This window comes from Vidua chalybeata, chromosome 9 (genome assembly GCF_026979565.1).
Source record: "Vidua chalybeata isolate OUT-0048 chromosome 9, bVidCha1 merged haplotype, whole genome shotgun sequence".
NCBI lineage: Eukaryota > Metazoa > Chordata > Aves > Passeriformes > Viduidae > Vidua > Vidua chalybeata.
Window position 1 is genome coordinate 21,764,724 of NC_071538.1, and position 12,754 is coordinate 21,777,477.

The 12,754-nt window shown below is 38.2% G+C and overlaps 1 protein-coding gene across 1 annotated transcript in view; it reads right to left on the minus strand.

The window, feature by feature from the left end:
- ABCA4 (ATP binding cassette subfamily A member 4) overlaps positions 1-12,754 on the minus strand; it is a 65,525-nt gene that overhangs the window by 22,961 nt on the left and 29,810 nt on the right. Inside the window, exons 16-26 of the mRNA XM_053950499.1 lie at positions 12,268-12,472; positions 9,746-9,844; positions 8,531-8,755; positions 5,946-6,123; positions 4,520-4,651; positions 3,779-3,918; positions 2,699-2,836; positions 2,258-2,445; positions 1,197-1,287; positions 509-714; positions 30-78 (exon numbers count right to left, since the gene is read on the minus strand). Coding sequence (XP_053806474.1) covers positions 30-78; positions 509-714; positions 1,197-1,287; positions 2,258-2,445; positions 2,699-2,836; positions 3,779-3,918; positions 4,520-4,651; positions 5,946-6,123; positions 8,531-8,755; positions 9,746-9,844; positions 12,268-12,472 — 1,651 coding nt within the window. The remainder of the gene's footprint in view (positions 1-29; positions 79-508; positions 715-1,196; positions 1,288-2,257; positions 2,446-2,698; positions 2,837-3,778; positions 3,919-4,519; positions 4,652-5,945; positions 6,124-8,530; positions 8,756-9,745; positions 9,845-12,267; positions 12,473-12,754) is intronic.

Here is a 12,754-nt window from a genome sequence, read left to right on the forward strand (position 1 = left end):
TAATCAAATATGGATTTGTGGTTCTATACCTGTTTTTTGCATTTCAGAGTCAGCTTCTGCTGTGACCTTTAGGAAAACCTGCCACAGAGAAATACATTTCCTGGTTATGAAAAGAATAGCTACAGTAACCTGACCTTCAGAACACAATACATTATCCTTCAATATAAAAGAAGAAAATGTGGATACCTTTTGAGTACTTCATATTATTATCAATAATCAGAGGTCTCTAATGAAATACCTCAGAAAATAAATGAATGAACAAAGATTCCAAAAAAAGGGATGCATTTCAGGCTCATGGGTCAGGCTTCACAAGGTTACAATGAATTAAGGGTTGGATCCTTTCTCTAGGCCCTTCTCAAAGATTTTCTGAGTGTGCCACAGCTTATGGGACTAGATTTTGAAGGACATTTTAGGAATTAGGAATTAAATGTTTAAGAACAGGAATAGTCTCAGTAAACATTTTGGGTGCTTATGATGAGGTCAGCAGGTATTTTAATCTGTCTGTTACCTCTTCAAGTGGTGTGTCTGAAACTCCAAAACTGCTGAGTCCCAGGTCATCCAGTGTTTCTTCCAGTTCTCTGAAGAGACTGGCATAAGATCGTTGTTTAAAGTTTTTATTGGGCAAAAGATAAATGAGCTCCTGACCAATGCTTTCAATTAATTTTGCTTCTGGGATATGATGGTGGATTACTTCTGCTAACTCATTTAAATCTCCTGTGAAAAGTGAAAAGAGTGTTCCTAGAACAAATATTTAACCATATTAAGCATGATTTCAAAAGCTGTTGTTTGCACTAAAAGGGTACTGCTCTATTATTATGTAGAAGGAAACGATTTCAGGTTTGTTAATAAAGCACAGCCAAATTTTCAGGAATATCTACTTAAAATCTTATGCAGAAAAACCAAAAAGATATGCCTCAGTTTTCATTAAAGAATTACACAAAAACTCAACACCATACTTGTAAAGCACACAAACTTCCAGTTCATCATCTGTACCTGAGACCATATATATGCAAAAAAGGGTCAATGGTAAGCAAAACCACAAAGAACCCTTATTAAATTCACATTACAATAGAATACAAATGTTAGACACAAGGACCAAAGAAGTGGGCCTTGGCAGCATTGATCTTTAAGACAAGATTGCAGCATAATAGGAGACATAGCTATGTGCCAGAATGATGAACCATCCTGCTTCTTACCATCCAGTTCCAGCTCTGGAGCTCCTTCTTCACCCCTGTGCACACAGCTGGAGCAGGAGCAGGAGCACTGAGATCCACAGCTACAAAATGACTAGCATGGGCAAGCAAGAGATAAAATTATTAAAGTGCTTCAGTTGCACTGAAAACAGGATGTAAAGGCTGTCAATATTTGAACTTGAAATATTTGACTCAATGAAAAATATGTAATATCTAGAGCATCTTGAACATACTATACTGAAAATCATCTGAAGACTGGATTAAGCAATGCAGAAAACATAAATCCATGTGCACAAATCAATTCTAAGCTACATACAAAATACCTGGGGGAATGCAATCAGCAGGGGCCATGAGTGTTCAGATTGTGCTGCTACTAGGACTGGAAGCACTATGTTAACAGTAAGCACCCAGAACCCTACTTTTCAAGCCGTGAGAGGCTGGTTTAGCTATGGATAAATGTAGACTTTTCTGGTGTCTGAGCTACTTACCAGATTACCTCATGTTTAAAATCAGTGTACTGCAAAAGCAAGAATCAGAAAGACCTGTATATGGACAAAGGCAACTCGAGAGCTGGAGTTGTTCAGCCTGGAGAAGGGAAGGCTCCAAGGAGACCTTACAGACCCTCCAGCACCTAAAGAGGGCTACAAATGAACTGGATAGGGACTTCTTACAAGCATGTAGCGATAGGACAAGGGGGAATGGCTTTAAACTGAAAAGGGGTAGATTTAGATTAGATATTAGGAGGAAATTCTATACTGTGATGGCACCGGAACAGGTTACCCAGAGATGCTGTGGATGCCCCACCCTGGAGGTGTTCAAGGCCAGGCAGGATGGAGTTTGACCAACCTGGTCTAGTGGAAAGTGCCCTGCCCACAGCATGGGGGTTGGAACTAGATGATCCTTAAGGTCCCTTCCAACCCAAACCATGCTAATATGATATTCATAATTATATAATCATATGAGTAACTGCAGTTTTGTACATAGTGTCAAGCAGCACTTAAGTGCTTTTTACCTTAGTGCAGTGCAAGTATTACTCAGATTACACGTACTACATTCATACTTACTGTAGCCCTTCCCATTTTTGTGGTTCTCATTTTACGAACAAGGGTGAGATAAAAGCCAGAGCCAAAACAGTTCTTTAGGAATACAGGAGAGCCTGAGCAGAAGAGTTTCCCTTGAGATATGATGGCTACTCTGTCTCCAAGGATGTCTGCCTCGTCCATATGATGGGTTGACAGGATAATAGTTCTGCCTATAAGGAACAAGGAGGAATGTTCAAGGCGTGGACTCTCTCTGGAACTCAATTATTCTCTTTTGGCAATTATTTCTCTGCACCAAAGCCAGTCCCAGGTTTTCCACAACCATTCTGTTCAAAGAATCTTTTTTGCTTGTATTCATATCCCACTACTCATGACAGTTTACATAGCAGGCACATACTGCATCTACGACAAGTTTAAAAAATCCCACCAAAAAAATCAAATAGTTTCTACTCTCAAATCTCTTACCTGGGCGGTATTTCAGCAGAAGATCCCAGATAGATCGTCTGGAATATGGATCAACTCCAGAAGTGGGCTCATCCAAGACTACCACTTTTGCTTCACCCACAAAAGCAATGGCAACAGACAGTTTCCTTTGCATTCCACCTACCAGAGGGCAAACAACATCCACGAGTGTAAGATGAGGTATGTAAGTCATGGGGATGTAATTAAAATTGCTTTTTGGTATGGGGACAAACTGCTACAAGTAAAATGAAACCTGTCCTAAGACACATATCTGCAAAGACAAATTAATTTTTCTTCTGAAATTCAAACCAGGTTATTTATATATATATAAATAATAAATATTTTCCATCTACACATTGCATTTTCTGCTTCTTGCCAGAACCAAAAGCAGGAAGCTATGAGGTTTTCATGGTCTTTCGTGAAATGAACCAACTTTTTTTTTTATAATTGCAATCAGGACAAAGTAGTGTAAGAACAGATGGCTGTTTATTCAAATCAGTCTTTGGATGTGAGAGTTATTCAAATCCACTATGCGCATTTGTACCTTCAGAATGGTAGAAACTACTCCTACCAAATAATACAGTACAATGGAGCACTGATCCATACAGTGGGGCAGAATGATAGTATAGTATTTCATTTGCCTTGAAATAATAGGAGGTTTTGTTTTATTTGTTATATTAACTGATTTTTAAATATAATATATATTTATTTATTTAAAACTAATAGCTTCAAGTATATTTGAATTTGTTGCATATTTATAAGACATAGAAGCTTTAGGGACAGGTTGTGCCAGCTTTACTACTTGTACAGTCCCATTTACTCCTTGAAAAGAAAGCATCTGCCCAGTGCACATTGATGTGTCAGAATATGGCCTCAAATATGTAACTTGACCAATAACTGCCCAAAGGCCAGGTAGGATGGGGCTGTGAGCAACCTAGTCTAGCAGAAGGTGTTCATGGCCATGGCAGGGAATTGGAACTAGATAATCTTTAACATCCCTTCCAACCCAAACCATTCCATGATTCTATGAGAGACAAAGAAAAGGCAGCAGGACAAAACATCTTAGAAAATTCCTGTGGGCACCTGACAAATTCTGAGCTTCTTCATTTCTTTTATGGGTGAGGCCCATGTCTTCCACCATTGCTTCCAGCTCTTGCTCAGCTTCTTCCCTGGATCTTCCTTTCAGTTGAGAATAAAACAAGATGTGCTCTGCTACAGTAAGGCTGTGACATCAGACAGAAAGGCAAGAAGGAACATTAAATGAATAAACTGGTTTTATTCCCAAGCAGCAATAAATTCACTCTAGCTTTATCTTGCTAAAGGAAGAGAGGTTGCATTACCCTAAAAGATCTTCTTTGGGATCAACACACTTCACTTGGATGTCATAGTCTCTTTCTTTGCCTTTTCAAAGCAGAACCTGTCACTAAAGGAACAGGTATAGCAGGCATCAAACCATCCATTTATGGGAATAAAATGGAAGAGAGTCTGATGTTGAGATGAACACAAACTAATGGAAGTGAAGCTGGAAATCACCAGAGAAGGCAGTAAGTGGTTGAGTGGTAGTAAGAAATGGGCATAAAAATATCCTGCTACTGCACTGTCAATTCAGATTTTTTTGCTTTAGTGGTCCTAAATTGTAGTGCATGAACCTCCAGGAAAACTCCTGCTAACCTACACTACTACAGAAAACACCAGGAACATAGTTGTTTTCCTAAGAAACTTTGTTCCCAGTGAAATGCTGCAGAAGATTTCTCCTGCACTGGGGATTCTCACACATGCAGACTGGGATGCTTCTCCTTGAAGCCATTATGGAGTGACACTTACTGATTGAATAGGATGTTGTGCTGAGGGCACATCCCTAATCTGTGCCGAATGGAGTCCATGTGAGTCTGGATGTCCAGGCCACCAACCAGCACAGTTCCAGACGTGGGTGGGAAGAGGCCTGTCAGTATCGACCTGGGAAAACACAATGAGGAAATTCCCTATCTCGCTGTGCTAGATAGGGAAGCTACATTACATGATTCCACTAGATGGAGCATGATGACTTCTTACTATAGGCCTTGATGAAACAACCCTAGTGAAAAGCATGTATGTAAGTACTCTTGATCTGCTACAGAGAATCTGATGGATCTGCTAATGTCATTTTTCATACAACTGTCTATATGGTTCTGGCTTCCATCAAGAAATTGTTTTAGTTCAGCATGTTATATCACCCCTACATACAAATGGTCTAAAATGAAGCTCAGTAGGTGAAAAAAGAATAATGGTTTGAGGTCTCTAGCCATGCTGACTCATGGCTAAATCTTTATATTCTATAAGCTACAAGAGCAAATGTTATGTTGTAAACGGGTGGCATCTCTTAATAGATTTGGGTGATTAGTGGATTTTTCAGTTTAAAAAAGTTCAAAGCAATAAAAAATTTTGTTTTGATCAGAAGAATAAACTCCCTCAAATTAACAAAACATTTCAGCAGATTAGGATGCTTTTATTTTGGGTTGAACAAATTCCTTGTGAAACAATTAAAAAAAATTATAAAGCAATTTAAAGTGCCTTTGAAATAAAAGTGTTTTAATTGAAAAACCCTAAAGTATTCTGCCAAGAAAAGTAATAATGAAACACATTCAATTCTTTCAACATTTGATGAACTTGTCACAGATTTATAAAAGGTTTTGTTCACTAATGAATCCTATTTTGCCAAATAAGGTTCTGTAAAAATTAAACATCCTTGAAGTCCAGCTTCCTGGGATGCTAGGTTTCTAGGACTAGAGGAGCATTTTAATCTGGACATGGATCTCGCATACGTTTCGCCATTTTATTTAAAGAGGGCCTGTATTTTATACTCCTTTGCACACAGACCAATCGATGTGACTGACCTAGAGCCAGTCAGAGAAACCAAGAACATGTGGAATGTAGTGGCTTGCAAATTTTTTCTTTCAGCCAGAAGATCCTTCTCTTTCTTCACCTATGGTAGTTTAGCCATGGGAGATAAATTCTGGGGAAGAGAATTGCTTCCTTTTCTCTGGACTTTCACTTGTTTGCGTCATGCATGATTTCCCTCCCAGGGCTTTAGCTAATCCAGAATACCTTCTTTATGCCTAGGGGCAGCATTTCCCTGTCTGGAAAAGGCCTAATGTTGTGTGTCAAGCCAGCTGCAGGGGTGGTAGGGACACAAGGGAAGAGTGAAAAGAAAAGACTGCCCCAGTAATACAGCACTGCCCTGGATTTGCGTCTTCTAAAAGAAGAGACTTACATGGTAGTTGTCTTTCCTGCTCCATTGTGACCAAGGAAGGCTGTGATCTGACCCTCATAAAAAGTAATATTTATCCCATCTACTGCTGGTTTGGGCCTGTTTGCAAAAATCTTCACCAGGTTCTGAATGCACACTCCTGGAATCAATCCTGTTGGCTCGGGCTCAAAGAAGGTATTTACTTGAAAGGCAAGAAATCAAAAATGAAAACAGAATCAAAGCACCTGTTTTAATCCTAGTTCTGATGATGACAACACATCAGTAGGTGCAGAAGCAATAGCACATACCCAGCATAATACAGCATCATGTTCCAGGGCCAGATTCTCCAAGTCACACCAGTACAAAACTAAGGCCAGATTTCTAATTGCAGTACAATTTATTTAGATTCACCCTCATATCTATGACAGGAGAAGCAGAGCCCACAATTGTGGTAGTCTGTGGAGAGGTAACTCATTGGACCAGGGGAAACTGAACATGCTTTCTGTTCTCATTATGTAGCAGGAAGATTATTTGGAATTGTTTTCTGGAAATACTTAGATAGGCTGAGAGATTACATTAAACAAGCAGCAGGTTGCCTTTCTAGCTGGGCTGAAATCTGCCATTCAAATAATCTGCCCAGCTGTGCATTCTTTGACCATGATGCTTAAAAAACCTCCCCCAAACACAAAACACAACAACAAAAAAATTTGCCTTTCATCCTGGTAGGTGAAATTTACCCCATTGCTGAGACCGGTCAAAATTTAGATAGTACCTAACATGAGCACTACATGAGATGGCTTTCTCTCAGGATTAAAAATGCATTATTGCAAATAGCACCATCAAGACCTTTTATTGCACCAGCTTCTAGACAAAACAAACTTCCTTTGAAGTATATTAAGCCCTTGGGCAATGTGAATTATGGGAGTTGAGAAACGGAAACTAAAGACCCTGTCCACTTTTGTTTACACAGAGTGCTTTAGCCTTTGTAGGAAGGCTTATTTTGCAATTGCAGTTTACTTAAATTGTTTAATACCCAGCAGGCCCGTGTGGAGAGCAGCCAATGCAAGCTGGGTGAAACCAGGCCCACATCCACCAGTGGCTTGTTAAACTGTCATTATTGTCACCAGCAGGACTCAGGAAATAGTTCCAAATTTGTGTATATGAGAGAGCTGTGTATATTACAGAACAGTTGCAATAAGCAATATAGAATGGGTAGCACTATTTTAGATAAAATTATGTTTATGAGTAACTTTTCTTCTGACTTGTGAAAAGAATCTAGGTTTCCATTTACCTTGCTGGTACATATAGAAACATCTCTGTATTCACAAAAGTTCACATGAAGTCTGGCTAGACAGTAATCCATATACTGGCAATTGAGGCACCTTCCTTGGTTTTATATGTATCGTAATCTTAGACTGTATTTGTCTGCAAGACTCACTGACAAGTTGTGAGGCAAATTCTCTGATGATCTCCCCCAGTATCTGCTTTGCATCACCTGAAGGACACTGATGGAAGGTTGAGCTCCCTTTTTTTTGTGATTAATATTTCTCCATTTTGATTCTATATCCTCATTGTCATTGAACTGTACTAGGTCTGCTCTTGACTTCTCCTCATGCCTCCCAGTTCCTGGGTGGCTGAAAGGGAAGACAGGCTTTTTTTGTGCAGTGACAGGCAGAAAGCCCTTCCTTTGTGGCCATGGAGCAGTTGGAACCTGGGAACTAAGGAGTAAAGCACCAAAAAGATAAGGCAGTACTAAGAGAAGATTGGCTGAAATAACCTTTAACCTCTGCCTGTCTTTTTCCTTTGAAGTCCTGTCCTGTTTCCATTCACCCTGAATGCATGTTTTCAGTGCCTACGTGAGGAGCTCTGATGACCCCACTTTTATCTCTTGCTTTTCAAGAGAGTCAGAAAGGGCTCAGAGCTGCCTGTAGCATTTACTTGTACTACAGAATCCACATGCATTCCTCTGAGCATCTCATACAGAAAACTCCTCTGGCTCACCACAAAAGAAGACATTGGGGCTTGAAAACGAGACAGGTCATTCAGGAATTCTTAGGTGATGGCTAATGTCAGCATCAGAAAAGGCTGCAGACAGACACACAGAGCACTTCAGATAAATCCCTTTGAAACCAAACTTTTCATACTGAAGCAAAACAGACTAAAGATAGGCAAAAAAAAAAAAAAAAAAAAAAAGAAGAGGGGTGGGACTAAGAGGGAAGAACATTCCCCTCAGCGTATTTTTATTGAAGTCATGGCTCTTTAATTTTAAAGAGTCAATGTATGTGTCTCTGAGGCTTGCCTCAGCATGAAAACTAACTTGCCAAAGAAACAGCCTGCATTTGTATGATAAAAAAATAAAAAGTTAAAGAGCTCTTCTGGAAGCCAGCTGTCTTAAGTGTGGTGGCTAAAATATTCAAAGGGATGATGAATGCAGAGGAATAAATAAGAGTCGATGTCTCTCTGTGCTTAGCTCTGGCAGTTACATGCTCTCACCTACTGGGCCCCTACTAGCTCTTGTAGCTTGGCTCCAATCACTGTTATGTTTAGTTTGGTATGAAGTACAATGAGTATAATATCTCAGAAGTACTCAGGTTGCTCTCTCTCCTTACTATTAATTTCATCTTTGTCCTGGACATCTGTCTTAGGCTTCCCCTGCTCGCCGGGTTCTTTTTCTCGTTTGTGTTTACATTGTTTGTTTTTACCATCCTTCTTCCCCTGGCCGTCACTCTTTTCTTCTGTTTTTTCAGGTTCTTCAGATTTATTTGTGTTGCTTTCATTTTTTTCCCTTTCCGTGGTCTTCTGATCCACACAACCTTCTGACTCTGGACTTTTTTCTATATAAACCAAAAGTAATCAAGATTTAATTAACAAAAATTTAATATCCTCTTATCTCTAGAGGTATTTTGAGGAAAAGGAAATAATCCTAAGCCTTGAGCTTTTCAAGGGCTTTGTAGAGACAGAATGAAATAACAATCAGCATGATCAGGCTACTTGAGATAATAATAGAATAATTTAGATCAGAAATTACTTCCAAAGACTTCCTGTTCAATCCTCAAAAAATATGGCCATTTCAGATCATGGCAACTATCTCCAAAGATAGAGATTTCACAACCTTTATGAACAACCTGTTACAGTGTTCTAACTACCTTCATAATAAATACTTTTTTCCTTATATTGAATCTGAATTCCTGTTTTCCAGCTTATATCCATTGCCTCTCATCTTTCCACTAGACACATCTGAGAAGTCTAGCTCTTTTGAGCTTTCTCTCTTCAGGCTGAGCAGACCCAGCTCTCTCTTGTATGTGACACGCTCCAGCTCCTAATCAACTTGCTGGCTCTTTACTGAGCTTATTCATGTTGGTATAGATTATACGGTATATTTTTTTATAAGCTTTACTGAGCTTATACATGTTGGTATAGATTATATATATTATTCACGGGTGGCATAGATTATGATCTTGCTTAGAAACAGAAAGTAAACAGACTTAAATTAGTGTCAAACTATATAGAAAATTAGGGAACCTCAGTGTAAGATTAACATTTCATGGATGTTGTGCTTAGCAGTAAGAACTTGAATGTCTCAAAAGAGTGAGGATTTGATTAGGCTTGTTAAGCCAGGCCTTAAAGGCTCTCAGATGGAACAGTGACTCACCTCTAATGACTAATGATAGCACAACACTCCAAGTTCAAAGGCACTTGCCAAGACTCCCAGTGATGGCAGTCTCTCACCTTTGCAGCAGGCCAGATAATGGAAATATTATGCAGTCACCTTTAAGCAAATCAGTGAAGTTATTTCTAAAAAACAAAATTTTAAAAGAACTCACCATCAGCAGTTGCTGTTTTCTCAGCTTCTGGGCTTCTGGAGCCAAGCCAATAGGATTCCAGCACAGGGAAATACCAAGGCTGTGGTAACCCATAGTCCCCTAAAACAAAAATAAGTAGGTAAAGTGCACTTCATAACTTCATTCCGCAGTAGGCACAAATTCATCTCTGCAAAGCCTAATTCTAAACACTTGCAGTCCTAGTGTTGCATATCAGAAGGTCAAACCATGTACCAAGTAGTTGACAGAACAGATTTTGTTCACAGATTTTTTTTTTTCTTTTGGACAGGGGTAAAAGATTCAGAAAATGTGATGTGACTTGCCTTACCTTGTCTTAAGTAGAAAGTAGTTTAATTGCAGAATGAAGCTATTCCTTGAATCCTTACCAACCAGGCAGCAGCTCACTGCTTAAGGTGGGATACTAGTCTCACTCAGGAACTTTCTTTTAATGCCCACTTAACACTTAAGGCTTGACTGAAAAGCTTTTTAAATTTACACTTATTACCCTGGGGCTGAATTTACAATGAGAAAAGACACGCTGATTTATTTCAGCACACAGTCTTTCAGAAAAAGTGACAACAGTGTAATCCTCTTCTTAAACAAAAATGGGCTTTTTTAGTTACAGGTTAATTCAGTTTGGATAAGAGACAGCACAATAACATTACCAGATCTTGGCAGGTCAGATCAGAGTTACTGAAAGTCAGCACTGCTTTCCTGGATCATATTGATTTATAGAATGCAGGAATTTGAGCTTCTCTGTTTAAAACTGGCATCTTTGTAAACCCAGATGTTATTTGCCTTGTGTTACTTACTCAAAACAGGCAAGGGAATCTGTGATACTCATAAAAAGATGGTCAGTTTTATTAATTGAAAACCACTGCTTATGAAAGTGCTTACTTCTGAAGTAACAGAAACTACCTGTGTTTCAGCCAACCACTTTTACTCCTATTCATGCACAGAAATGCTCTGTGTGCATTCACAAACAGTCTGCCTTGTTATGGACTGGATTATTCCCCTCTGAAACTGGTGGCTAAAACAACAGCTTCTCATTCAGGATGAATGCAAACTCAAATGAAATTTGTTATGGAGCAGAATGCTCGAATAGCCAGAGGGCATTGTGCCAATGGGTGGCTGCTTTCAGAGCAGACTTGAGCAGGACTAGAACCATAGGGTTCAAAGAATTATCCAGGGACTTCCTGTAGTAACCTCAAATAGTACAGCATTAATTTGGCAGGGCTGCATATGTGTGACAGAGAAATGCTATGAGACATTCTACAGAAAGAGAGCAGCAGAAAGACAAGATGGAGCAAATATTTGGAGCAAGTGAAGCTACTAACTAGAACCCCTGAAAGATGCTACTTTTGTGTAAAGTGCTAAGAGAAAAAAAATGTATCTATGAATGAAGAAATTTCTATAGTTTAATTCCTGTTGTGTTCATGCAAATAGTCAATTGTCCACTCTTCTTTAAACAGAGTTGCAGAAAAGAAAAAGAAAAAAGAAAAAGGAAAAGGAAAAGAAAAAGGAAAAGGAAAAGGAAAAGAAAAAGAAAAAGAAAAAGAAAAAGGAAAGGAAAAGGAAAAGGAAAAGGAAAAGGAAAAGGAAAAGGAAAAGGAAAAGGAAAAGGAAAAGGAAAAGGAAAAGGAAAAGGAAAAGGAAAAGAAAAAGAAAAAGAAAAAGAAAAAGAAAAAGAAAAAGAAAAAGAAAAGAAAAAGAAAAAGAAAAAGAAAAAGAAAAAGAAAAAGAAAAAGAAAAAGAAAAAGAAAAAGAAAAGGAAAAAGAAAAAGAAAAAGAAAAAGAAAAAGAAAAAACCATCTGCCAAGAACACCTTCTGGAACTGCAGTTCACATGCAGTAGTAATAAACTGATGAAAAGAAAGCTCACTCGCTTGTACAGCATAAGAGTTGGCAGTTATATTGTAACAATATTCAATATGAGGCAAGATAACCATTTAAACTGGAAGGACAAATCACTTTTTCACACAGAAGTTTCCAGAATTTTGTAATTGATAACAAAGAAAATCCTTTTGTGACTTTGTACTAGAATCATGATTTCCATTTAGAAATAAAATAAATCCACACAAGAACTTTCACAACTGCCAATGACACAGCATGTGTCTTTGGAAACAGTACCATCCTTTAAGAAACAGTTTGCATAATGTGACCAAAGTACATATGTGAATTAGAACTGTCAAATCTATATTTTTAAAAATTTAAAGAAATCTCACTAGAAATGGTTGAAGCTTTTCAAAGGAAAAGTGTGAATACAAAATTATTTTAACAGATGATGTTTTTGTAGATTTATTTTCTATTTAAATTATAAAACAGGACTAGAAATCACATCCTCCTTTTGACTCTTCCTTCTTCATTATTTTCAGGAATAAAACAGGAGAGAGAAAAAAGGAAGAGAGAAAAGTGGAAGTCCTTAATAAACCAGGTCAAACACCCTGTTTCTGCCAGTGCAATACACAGAGACTGATAAGACTAACACAGTTTGCAGCAACTATCACTACTTTGTATCTTGCATACCTGGAAAAACATTATCGAGATACCAAGAAAGTATTCCATAGAGAAAAGCATCAAAAATCATCATGTTAATGGAAAAAAGAAAACTATATCCATCTCCTTCCAAGGGACTGGTTCTGATGTTACCCCACTGTAGGCCAAGACCTTGTTCTTCGTAGCGGGACAAGTATTCCGTACCGAACCCAAAAGCTACTTGAGAAAGCAAACTCTGGAATAAAGGAAAAAAACATTCAGTCCTGACAGAGGGACACTTTGCAAAAAAAAAAAAAAAAAAAAAAAAAAAAAAAAAAAAAAAAAAAAAAGGCAAATAAAAAACCACCACCATAAGAAGAAAACAAAAAACCCAAAACAAACAAAAAAAAACCCCTGACTTTTAGGGACCAGACTGTAAAACTTGCCTAACAAATGACATGAGAAAAGTTGTTTCATTTTTATATTGGCCTGTAATGTTTAATTTTCTGCAATCCCAAGCAGCATTTAGCTATAATAG